Source organism: Bombus pyrosoma, linkage group LG12 (genome assembly GCF_014825855.1).
Source record: "Bombus pyrosoma isolate SC7728 linkage group LG12, ASM1482585v1, whole genome shotgun sequence".
Classification (NCBI taxonomy): domain Eukaryota; kingdom Metazoa; phylum Arthropoda; class Insecta; order Hymenoptera; family Apidae; genus Bombus; species Bombus pyrosoma.
In genome coordinates, this window is record NC_057781.1 from 7566726 (window position 1) to 7579919 (window position 13194).

Below are 13194 nucleotides of genomic sequence, written 5' to 3' on the forward strand. Positions count from 1 at the left end.
TTAAACTCGACGATATGTTCGCAACATCTATTACGAATCTTCTGCACGTGCGTAAGGATAACTATACTCTGCGTAGCTCGGCGACAGATCGATAGGCTATTTTTTCACCTTTGAGACCAGATGTATTTATAATGAGTGAGCCTTGAACCCGCTCGTAAACATAGTACGACTTCGCTGCTAACTAATAATTACTAAGCGGCCCGCGGACGAGCATAATACACCGTTTCGATTTTATTAATTACCGTTGTTTCGCGTCACGTCTAAAAATAAACGGTGGCCGCTTTCATTCGAAAGTTTACCTTCGAAAACAGCAAAAAACGGTTCAACGTATTTCGATTGGCAATTGACGATAATTGTTCACAAATTTTTTACCCCTTTTATCACAATCCAGATGCTATCTATCATCGTCATCGATGTACTTGAAACAATCTTAGGCCATGTGAACGTCAGAATCGCTGTAACCGATGTTATCGTTTCGCTTTTTTTTTTTTTTTTTTGTGAAATTGAAACCGATAGGAGCTATTTTTTCCGCGAGATTTGAAAGAAAAATTGTTATCGCGCGTCGATGAACTATCGATGGGATAGATAGACATGGAATAAAAATGTCATAATTTATGGATAGAATGTATACGTACAAAAGAAATAATAGCGGCTAATAGAAGAATCTTAACTAGAAGGTCGTCGAATTGCTCCAAGACGAGTTGCCATATAGACTTTCCTGAAATTGTCAAAAATATATTAAATTCTTATCGTTCTTCCATATTCTTACCGATAAAACACCTTCGCCCACAGGACGATCGTCTCGGTAAATAGATCCAATATTTATGATTCTATTGGTTATTATAAAAAAAAGGAGCTTCTGGATGGAAGGAACAAATTGGCATATTTTTTTAACATTTTTTCTCTTCTTGAACGAAACTGGTTGTAGTTTAATTTCTAGAAGAAAAATGGTTTATTCGTTAGAAAGATGATATCAGTATCATTTTGGAGAACCGATGGATGTACGTAAGAAGATACTCAACCACCGAGTTGATATCATCGAATCGCGATATCCTAGAAAAATCCATCCAATTTTCCTATATAACGTACGACCAAGAGTAACATAGTTTTTATCGAACGATAGCAAACAATCAGCGGTAACAATAATATTAAATATGTCGATTTAACGTAAAAAAGGAAAAAGATATTGTCAATCGCGAAGAAAAGAAACGGTAGCTTTTCAAGCTAAGTGCTTCGATGCCATCGTCAATAAAATTCTACGTCGATTGTCATTCCCAAAAAGGAAATCAAAATCTTCGTATATGTGTCATTGAGGAGAAAAAGTTCAATTACAAAATGTATTGAAACATCAATAAGTACAATTGCGATCGTCAAGGGAGAACATATCGCGATCTACTGGCTTCGTGATCTAACTTCTATGGATAAACGTGAAAAAAGGGAAAAAAGAAGAGAAAGAGAGAGAGAGAGAGAGGAAAAAGATGGCAGAACCGAGAGTAATCGGTAGCAGACTATGGTGTCCTTGATAGCAAGTGCCTTTTGCCAGCATACGATTGACGTCATGTCGCTTCAACGTGCTGTACGATCGACGATTTCATTAATTGTAATCTACGAGCAAAGACAAGTGAAAATCAGATTGCCGAGCAATTATAGGAACGCGTTTCTACCTCGTCATCCGTGTCTCCCGCGCTTTTCGATCCTCTTCCTCCGCCAGAAGCACTTTAACGTTCACTTTTTGCGCTCTAATTTCGTTAAAATTTTTGAATTTTTCCCCTTTTCTTTTTTAATTTTTTTATAAAATAGCTTCGTGCTGGAGTAATGCACTTTACGTCTGTATCATGTTCGGTAATCTTCTACGGTTACAATTTTGAGTATAAAATATTTTGTAAAGTTATATCTTGCACGACAAATTATAGTTTCAGATCGAATTTTTCGATATTAAACAGAGAAGGTTTCAAAGGCAAAAGATATTGCCGAAATTATTCTATAAAACCAATCTTCAAATTATATATGTAAATTTTACCAATTTACTTAAAAGAAAACGCATGCAAAGTAGTACGTGCTTCCAAAAGCGAAACAGCTTGACACGTTTAAAATAAACGAACCAGAGCACCGACATTTTCTATCCAATTTTTAGATATAACACGGAAAAAGCTTCAAAGGATTGAAATACGTAATTCATTTTTCAGCACGAGAGGAAGAAAAATAGGACGAAAGCGATTGAAAGTTGAAAAGTTCGTATGGCGTTGGCAATCAAGGTGACTCTTTCGAACGCGATTCCACGACGATAATGTCATCCGAGTACTTTTTGACGTCTCTTGTGCAAGCATCAGTTTCATCACCGTATTTGTCCGCGCAATACGGATATTGTTAGTCGATCGGTGACGTTCGGACAGAGAACGAGCAACGAACGAAGACCAGAAAGAGATAAGAGAGACAGGCCACAGCGAGATCGCGACCGGTGTCGTTAAATTGTGAAAGAAATCGCATTAACGCGGCCGCGATTGACAAATCTACGTCAATACACTTTTTAGTGAAAAATGTTATGATGATGGGAAATTAACGGCACCGGAAGCGCGTGATTACGCGAAGCGGAGAGTAACGAGCTCGACGTAACTCGGACACGTCGATTTTCAATCGCCGATTCTTCGTTCGAGAAAGCCAATGACTCGCCGAAAAGGCAACGATTTACCGGTAATTTGCTGGCGCGGAAATGCAGGGATTGGAAATCGAGAATTCCAATTTCCAACTTCTGGATTCGCATTTAAGGACCGGGAGAAACTGAAGCGTTAAGGGACGAGTTTCAGATAATTCTAAAGTTAAATCGAGTTACGAGGTCTCTTTTACGAGTATCTCTCTACGTCGTTTCTGTTATACTCTCTCGGGTGATACGAAGTATCCTTCGAACGAATGTCGTTGCTTTGCGGAAAAATCGGTTTAACACTTTGACAGAGACGACGGTCGTCGGTGTGACTCACGCTACTAAATTTTTTAGAACGATCAAAGTAAGATAAATGTCATGGACTAATAAATGTTCAACAACGCGAATGGCTTTGATAATATCGCCGCAAAAAAGAAGCTCGTAAATACAATGTAGGTATAACAGTTGGCAGAAATTAAACGCTATGGCGTACTGTACATTTTGATCTATTGCCAGAACAAAATGTATCGGATTCGCGTGACAGTCGACGTGTCAACGTGTAACGTGGACCATACAACGTTCAGAAGTGGATCTGGTTAGAAAAGCAACGTAATGAATCGAGGTAGGAAGAAACGTATATCGTTTCGCGGGAAAAGTTTATAATGCCTCGTTGTTCTCTCTGACTAAACGTTAAACTGCATGGAGGAACACGAGACTCGTGGTCACGGATCGCGTGCTACTCTCTTCAATTACCAATAGCTATACTTGGTGTCGCGATTCTATGGACACAAAGGAAATATAAAGCGCCTGCTGCTTGAAAATGTTGTTTGTCTTAGAAACGTTGAACGAGTCTCGGATTTATTTAAATACCAAATTCGAAATTTTAATATCGTATAAAATTCAAGCGGAAACTTCTTTGAAATTAGAATATTGTATTCAATTACAGTGAAACTTTATTACAAACTATACTTTTCCCTCGAACACCTTCGATCCGGAATATCTTTATGGTCGATTCGATCTATACGCTGGAAAATGGCTAAAGAATTCAATACTCCTCAACTTTTATCCTAGCCAATAATCCATTTAAGATAACTCCGTAGCTGCGCCGTAATTCAAACTAACGTTTCCAAAGTACTAAAAGATTCAACGGCGATCGTTCGTTTCGAGTAACAGTCCACAGCCAATTTTAAGTCAATCCAGTCAATCTAGCTCCAGCTGAAACAACATAATAGCTGTATTCCACAAGCCAAATAAATATGTCGAAAATACTAAGAGATGCGTTCCCTCGATGTTCGTTCTAGCAGTAAGTTCCATGATCAATTCCACAGCAATATTCAACCGATGTTGCAAGACTATTAAAAAAGTCTGCTCGCTTCTCCATCTTTATTCCAACAACTGTTCCATTCAAAACAACTTCCTATCTGTTCCATAACACAAAAGAACGTTCCAAAAATACTAAAAATGAAAAAAAAAAAAAAAGAAATCCTGCGTTCGATCCTCATGCCAAGTTCCACAGCTAATTTCAAAGCAATCCAACTTGCCATTCCATGATTCCTCCGGCTCACACCTGGTAAATCCAACCGTAATTCAAACCATCGTTGGCAATCGTCCTATTCTTCCGACTAGAAAGCAAGAAAACGAGTGGATCCTAACGATGTGAAAGATCGACTTCAAAGAAGGTGATGGGATACCACCTTATGATCCAGCGTAACGTTGACTCGCAATTAAATGGCTACAGACGTAACCGACGTTCGCGTTTATTCCCTTCAGCTTCTCCTCTTTCTATGCTATGTACACGACCACGTGCACGCGTGAAACGATAATGCAATGTAGACAGGCCTGGCCTGCTTTGATAATGACGCCAACTATCATCCACGGCATCTGCCTTCGCATCCAGACACAGCTCGCTGGCCTAAGTGCTCGATATTGCCGCGTTCCGCATTTCCGAAGGCATCTCGCGTCTTTGAACACCTCCGATCAACCAACTCCTTTGACGTCGTTTACAGCTGTGAGCTTCTTGATCGATTTAAGCGCCGTAATAACGAGGATCGAGTACGATGATAACGGGAAAATTGCAGCGTTCCACTGGTTGCTGAATTTTCGACGAGAATTTCGAACTTCTTTCGACGAGCAATACGATCGATCATGCTAGAAACATTGAATACGAAATGATTGGAATTGATTTATCTGAACTCCGGTTATTAAACCGAAATTTTACAATCTCCATTATTTCATATGGAACAGGATCGATCATATGATAAAGACGAATGTAAAATACAGTAAGAACTCAGTCTATTGGAACTTGAGTTGTTAAAACGAGAACTTAGAATCTAATTCGAAGCGAGCTTATCGAACTTGCGCTTATCCGAATGAAAATCTAAAATGCGTACTTCGAACGTGATTCCTCGTTATGGGAATAACGAAAATATTTAGTAAGCTCGTAGCATGAAGAAATCGGTGAACTAGCCTGGAACAACTCTTTGCGAACTTTCGCTTGGTTCAGGTAAATGGATTTCCATTGTATTCAAGCGAACTCTGCAACCAAATATATATCGAACATGTAAGAAGTATCAAGAACGCGTTCTATTCTACTGGAGTTATGATCTTCGTTCCATAAAATAAAAATTGATTTCAGTCGACTTGCGAAACAAAAGGATTGGTTTATGCAACCAGCAGGCAACTACTAAATTTCTGATAGAAAAGTCAACCACGAAGAGACATTCTTGTTCGATCTAAAGGAACGTCGCTTCAAAGTCGCGTCAGATGCGCTTTCTAAGTTAAACTGCTTAACTGGTGCCTCTTACACAAGAAGAAGCGAGGACAAAGAGAAACGCGTTCGGAACGAAACCGATATCTCGTTTGCTGCATCGAAATTATTCGAAAATAAGACAGCTTAAGAACAAAACCGCGGAACCGGACCAATTGGATGAACCGCGCATTTCACGAAATTTGCCATTTTAAAAATAGTTAGCGGCTCTAAGGCTAACGATAAGAAGAAAGTCGATCGCTGAATGGCATTTGAGGCGCGACCACGTACAAGTGCGTCTATTTTTAAAGGATCAAAAGGTACTACGGGTTACGCGGTAAATACGTAAACAAAGCGGAGAAAGAAGCCTCGATTTTGCATGATCTGAAACCTGTGGGAGAACCTACGACTGCCAGGGGTTTGGCATTGGACGAGTCGCGACTGTGTTTCCACGTCGTGCGATCTGTAGCGCGTCCGCTAACGACGCAAGGAATATTTTCTCGCTCGAAAAGAACATCGGCAATGACGTCGAACGCGAGTCATCGAGTGTCTTGAGATAAGCCTCGTCTTACGCGATGTCCAAGAAACGAACGCCAAAACACAGTCGCTACAAAAGAATATCGTCACATAACGTTGTTTTCCGACGAAGCGTCTTTTTATCTGGTTCTACGTTTCGTTCTAGTGGTATCGAGCTTTGAACTTAACGCAGTAAACTGAGATTAGATCAATACGTTTGAACTTAGTCATTAAATACAAAAGCTATAAGAAATAAGAAATAATAATAAGATGAAAGTGCTATGTAAATAGCGTGTGATTTTATGCTCGAAATCGATTAAATATTAGTTTGATCGCTATTTTTCATCGCGCATTATTTCCTTTTATTTTCCGATACCTTCGTTAACGCGTTATTTCGGCGATTAAATTGGATAAATTGAATGGAAAAGCGAAAAGGAAAAATAAAGCTTTGATTCGATGGACAACACAGCGTATCGATATGCACATTTTATGTGCTCGTGTGTATGAATGTGTCTGCGTCAGTTAATATGAAAGTAATCCGGCAGCGATTATAAAAACGATAAAGAAATAAAGTAAAGAAATGCACAAGTACTTGAGTTCTTGAATAAAAATACTTATTTAAAATACATATCTGATTTCTTTACGATATCATTTTTTACCAGCTTGTCGCAAAGTACCCTACCATTATCTGGACATACGACGTTTATACCGAGACACTCTACAGATAGCATCAATGCCAATTTGTTATCCAAACAGCTTACCGTATCGATCGTCACAGAGGGAAGAAACCTTTCGCTGGGGAAAACTTACCCTCCTCGGCTGGCAATTCTGAAACAGACAAGATGCAACAGAGATAAATAACCAATTCAAACTGGATGATCCCTAGTTTTATAAACCTTTTTATATGTTTCATTTTTACATTTATTAGATTTTTTAGATTTATAAATACCCTCGTGCAAATTCATTTTTTCATACGAATACAACTAAAGCAGTAAGACCTAGGCGAAGAGGTCTGTTTGACGTATTAAGTGTTACAAGTACTATACTTTAGATACTTAAGACATTTTTTAAACATCACGCATGTTCTATAAACTTTTACGTCCTCAAAGGTTCCGTAAATATCTTCTATAAATTTTCACGACTAAATAAATCACGTTTACTTCTTGGAAGCGTATCTACAATCAGTAAGAATCAATCGCAGAAAGGAATGATTCGTGCGTAAACAAATGACCATGTCGAAGATATAGACAATGCAGGCGACAAATTAACCCCATGTTTGCCCCAAGTTAATTGGTTAAAAAGCCGGATGGACGATTGGTACGTGCATTCTCAATGGCCTAAGTCGCAGTAGCTCGCAGCATCTCCTTTAAGGTGGCCTACTTCGAATTGCCGAAGCATCGTTCGCGTTACCGGCATCGCAAACAACGTTTTCCTGGTCGATAATAAACGCCCTTACACGGTGACGGCTCATCGACGCGTGTCTCCGTGACAACCGATAAAATGCTGGCCGCAAGGGCAGAAATATGCAAAACCATTCGTCCGTTCTTCCAAACGAGACTTTTCAAACGAAGGAACCAGGCGAGTACCGGTTGAAATCCTGCGGATCAACGCCATTAATATGACACGCGCTGCATTTGACATAATTCGGCAGCCGGCAAGGTGCCCGTCGTATCGTGTGTTTGACAGATTTACACACGAAATACAGCGATGCTGAGCGTCCTTACCTCGTTAGAATCAATCGTCATTCGTGAGATTTGATTTGTCGTATCGAGAGACTATCGTTTCCTCCAAATAAATGTTTTACAGCGTCAGTTCACTCGAAATATCATACGTTCGCGAGAGTAACATCTCAACGATTAACTGGTTCCATTATTTTACGTTTCTAGAAGAATTCTCGGAACTTGTTCGTGTATCGTAAAAATAATTGAATCAACAGTTTGTTATTAAGATAATTTTAACGAATTAGTTCTTTCATAGTTTGAAAGAGAAGAATAAATTTAACTGACAGGTACTTTTAATTTGGAGCTTCTGTTAAAATAATTTACGTATTGAAAATTGTGCAGGCAGGACATACGGAATGCTTTTGATCTTCTGAAACGTCAGATTTATATTTACGCGGTAACATTGATGTCATTTCTTTTAAATCTAAACTATTCTAAGCAGCAACGTCTCATACGCATTAATCTAAGATATTTACGAGCAATCTTATTGTTCAGAAAAGTTTCAAAATTATGATCACGTATCTCTTCGATAATATTTACTCTCCATCCGATAAGTTTCTTCCTAATTTTCCGTTCCTACGACCTATTTAAACAAGGAACTCGTGCTCCGTGCTTTCTAAATAATTAATTTCGTAATGAATTTTATAGGAAAGAAGAAAGTTTGTAAATTTCATTTGCGTCCACTTTTCACTAACTTCTGCTTGGGCAAGTTAAGATAAATGAAATGAAACTGTAGGATAGGGAACCAGTTTGAAAAGTAAACCAAAGGAAAACCCGATTATCCGGTGCAATTTCGGTTTCAGACCCCAAGCATTTCAGATTCTATCGCTTTTCGGCTGGATTCCCCGGGAAACGCGCCAGTAGATAGAGGCACACCCTCTCGTTTCCTATCGATTGTAAGGGCAGAAAACTGTTCTTCCGGGATACTTCATGTGGGAACCGTACACTCGATGCTTTCCATTTTAACGGGGGAGCTTTGGAAGCGCAACGATACCACTGAAGCTGGAAGGAAGATTATGTAAATTTGGTAATCTTACTTTCTTACAGGGAACAACAGTATATTCTCTAATCGAAGTGATACCTTCAGCATATTCGCGTCTTTCGCTAATAATAAAGCAATCTCAGTTGATGCGAACTTAAATCTACATAGAATCTACACAGAAAAGAGATCTTATATTCTTCCGTTATATTCGCCTCCTTCTTTAAATCTTCGCCACTTAAAAACTCTACGAGCGATTGATATCTCCTGGCTAGTCTAAATATGCCTGTTGTGTCTTCAAGAGGTTGCAAGACTGTTCCTACTTGTTCTATAATCTTTCCCAGGTAGCGCTGATTATTTTTAACGTTATCTGTTTGCCTGAATAGCTGGAAAATTTTTAGAATATTGTTCTAGAAACGGGTCACGAGAAAGGAATTCGTTCGTATCTTAAAATTCCAAAGGATGAAAATAAGAAGCAGATAAGAACTAAAAGAACTAGTATCATACGTCGAAGCAAAGAAAAGCACTTTTGTATTAATCACGACGCATCAGCTAATGCATTATCGATAAGGATCGATGATTTCTCGAGAGATCGACACACGATACTTAAAATAACCCGAAAACCTTCGAAGCATTCGCACTACACAATATCGCTGTCGTAGAATTCGATGCTCGCGGTGCTAATGGATCGAATGTTTCGATGCATCAGCCGATTACGCAAGTTACGCGCTCGTGGATTGTTTATGCAAACGTTCTTTCCGAGCCCCTGAATCATCGAGCCTCTACAGTCGACCATCAAGACGAATTATGTAGATCCGCGTACACTATCCGCCATAAGTATCAAGTATCAGGACACGACATGATATTCGATAAAAATTGAATGCTCCTCGCCGCTTGTATCTTCTAATTTTTTTACTTTAAAAATGTGCTATCTTGTTCGCATCACGCACGTATCTTATAACGCGGGAATATTTCCGCGAGGAAAATAATTAAAAGAAGAATATTTCCTTCCTCTAAGAACTCTTCTTCGGGAAGTGGCTAAAACACGCGTTAGGTCGTTGAACAAATATCAACAAAAAAGGGAAAACGTCGTCAGGAAAGGACTGCCTTCTGCTCGACACGTGCGTCGACTTTTCGTCGAACGTGTTAGGGTAGAATTTACCAATAAACGTTCTTCAATAAATGTAACGAGAAAATGTCCTCGTTCCTCGTATTTACAACTTGCGTAGTGTGCTTGGCTCGCGAAAGTGTTCCACTGTGTTCAAAGATACTCCAACAATTATCATAGGAAATTATTACGAATACGCGGTGCAGTTTGTAGGAAATATTTGAGATTTCACTGGTACCGACACGAGACACGACTATCGTGTTTACATTGGTAAAATGTTGAAAATTCGTCGAAAGGAAAATAAATCGCAGGTTGAATGGGAACAGAGGTGTTTCTCGCGTCGAGTGAAAGCGAGAGCCGAAACACGAGAAGTGGAACGTGCATGTTACGAATTTTCGTACGAGGAAATGGCGCGAAGCCAAGAGAGGTCGGGGTTGTTTGGATTTTGCGGATGACAGGCTCGAGGGGATTGAATTTGTGGCAATTGGCCCGGGTTTTCAGGGAAGATAAGCGGTTTGGTGGTTTTCAACGGTCCAATAGCAATTTCCACGGCCAATGATTAATTCAGACATCTTCTTACATTTCCCATTGTTTCTTTAACTATCGTAGAGGCTAATAACATACACGCGAATAGTAACATCTCCTTCGGCTCACCAAGTTGGATGCAATGAAATAAACTTCGTATATTTTTCAACGTTTACCTGCTGACATACAGTGCAAACGCAGCCAGTTCTCGCAAGTGGAACAAACCAGATTATCGTTGTAAGAATTCAATGTAAGCGCATGTGCGTGTACTCTCATACACGCGTATAGAAATGCCGTATGAAGGAAATTTACAATTCTGAAAGCAGAAACTTGTTTTCTTCGACGTCTCATATTTCAACGAAGAATACATAAAAGTATCATTCTCATTCAGTGTTGCATTGAACACGACGAAGAGGATCGGAAAGAGATCATAGTCTTTTTTCAACAACGCCACCGTTTATTTTCATCAAAAATTTATTCCGCGTATCTTCTCCGCTTCTTTTTTTTTCTGTCTAGTTTATTTTCTATTAGACGAGTAGATATCGTACGCTAGGATTTCGTAATTTCAGGCTCTTCCGCGTCGCGCCAATTGGCATTCGAACACGGTCGATTCGATATTGGATTATTCGAGCGTTTAGCGGCTTTCACACGCGCGAATTACGCCTCGCGGTTTCCGCCGCGGTGAACTAACGTATCTATGTACCAACCACAACGCAATATTGTACGATATTCGCTGTAAAAACAAACCAATTAACCTGAATTCTACCTCCTGAACCAACCAACTATCCTTGATCGAGCTTTGATCGAACTGAAATTCAATTTTATTTACATGCTACTCTACGCGGTAGTCCGTGCTTCTCTCACACCATATATAGGATACTAATCTCCACGGCAATAAAAATAATAAAATAATAATTCAGCCGTGAAGTGTACCTTGAGAAATATCTCAAGTTTAAAACAGTTTATGCTCCTATAAGATTAGAGGTATTTTTTTTAACAAAATGGTAAAATCTATCTTCTTGGGAATTTCTAACTAAACAAAACGCAAGATCTTGCACTCTTCTCGCGAGACGATGCAGAAGCTTGTTATTATGAATTTACTATTTAGGTGCTACAGTATAGGAGTCTCTCGGGGACCTAAGCCGCCCCTAGCGCCATATGTTTGTTCCATTTATTTCTTATGATAATATGGGGGAGAGTTGACCCTATTTAACAAGGGTGTCTTTTCATTTGTGACGAACCAGTTTTAGCTACTCGATAGACGAGGGTATTTCGACGTTAACCAACTGTTCGAGACATCTGTACGGTTTAGAGTACCTATCCTTAAGATAAATTGTAACAGCGTGTACCTGGAAGCCATAATGTTTCGTTAAACAATATATTTATACTACTAATTATTACTTCTCACGTCGCAATGAAAAACCAGATTCGACTGCAACTTTTTTCCCGACGAGCAAGGAAAAGTCTGGTTAAAAGAAGGTTAATACGATATTAACACATTCCCTGCCTCGTGGGTTACGTACCCTCTACGCTAAACTTTCCCTGATTGCACGCTACGCAGGGTTTTTTCCTGCTAAACCAGACGCAAAATATTTTATAAAATTACACGTTAACAATTTCTGTTCCATGTCGTTCCTTTTATCCCACTTATTTGTCTCTTAATTGGGCAATGAAATTAACGCGAAGTTTGTGAAAATATTCTTCCACAATTTAATTAAAAACATAATCTCAAATATTCGCGAAAGGAATTGAAATTTTATTACCACGTCACCGAAGTGTCTGAAACAATTAAATTAGAATAATTGTCGCCAAATTTGCAGTTACAGAAGCGTAGCCCAATAAAAGTCTGTCTAAACGATGCTAAGCCACCATAACAAGCTACAACGACGACTATGACCAACAATAGGTCCGTAAGCGTAACTCATTGTCGTCATAAGCATCGCGCAACCATAGAAGACTCACGATAGGTATGCAAATCCTGCTCGTGAACGTCACGAAGTTTTTCGCGCTCATTATACCCATTGGCCTTTAATACCCGCGTCGTTGTTCCAACGAACTCATTTACATGCACATCGACCAACGCGCGCAACGTACGTACATCCGCAACGACGAAACACGTTCTCGCGGAAACAATGCAGCATCTCCGCTGTATTCAGCGCGATCAGAAACAGCTGGTGGACGAGGGACACGCGAGGACGCAAAGAAAAAAAGAAAAGAAAATTAAAAAAAATGCAGTTTTCCCGTTGTTGGAGCGTCACGGTTGCGGATTAATCACGCGACGTTGAGCCGATGTCACACGATGACAACGCCAGGGCCACAAAGCTGAGCTAGCGGCACACGGCGAGACTACTATCGATGAATCTCGCTAGCAGATGCGACAAACGCGATATTGTCGGCGGATCTCGGTTTCGCTCTTGCGCTGGATATTTAGAAAAATGATTTAACCACGCAATAGTTTTGGACAGAATCCAGATTTAAATTTTAGGATAAATTGGCATTTTTTCTTTTTTTTTTCTTTTTTTATCTTTCGAAGAATCGGAGAATTTTGAAAGAATCTGCATGGAAAGAGGATAGTTCCGTGGTCGTGGAAGTTTTAAATAGTTTAGGAGCAGCTGTGACGAAGCAGAGTTGATAAGTCTGCACGAACTTCGCGTTAATTCGCTCGTTACAAGGTTTGGAGTAGTTGGAGCAGAATTTACGATGGAAGACAGGGTTTAGCGGCTGTTCGTGACGAGATGTAGATTTGTTGTATAATATAGTGAACGATACGGCCCTAGAGATCGCAAAGAAGATTTTCAAACGCAAAATAAGAGCCAATTTGGAAGGATAATTGCCGGTGCTGTTGTTCGTGCGCGCGCTATTCTCTTTATCTTGTAAAATAAATACCAACAGACTCGTCGCTCTTTAAACGGACAGAATAGAAAAATGTTGTTTAAGCTCTCTGGTTCCTCGAATTGCTCA

General features: G+C 39.6%; 1 protein-coding gene across 4 annotated transcripts in view; it reads right to left on the bottom strand.

Moving 5' to 3' along the window:
- The window catches only part of LOC122573898 (calcium-transporting ATPase sarcoplasmic/endoplasmic reticulum type), a 48335-nt gene that overhangs the window by 9877 nt on the left and 25264 nt on the right, over window positions 1-13194 (bottom strand). For all 4 annotated transcript variants that reach the window (XM_043740843.1, XM_043740839.1, XM_043740842.1 and 1 more), the window contains 2 exons: window positions 6711-6728; window positions 636-718 (listed from right to left, as the gene is read on the bottom strand). In XM_043740843.1, coding sequence (XP_043596778.1) covers window positions 636-718; window positions 6711-6728 — 101 coding nt within the window. The remainder of the gene's footprint in view (window positions 1-635; window positions 719-6710; window positions 6729-13194) is intronic.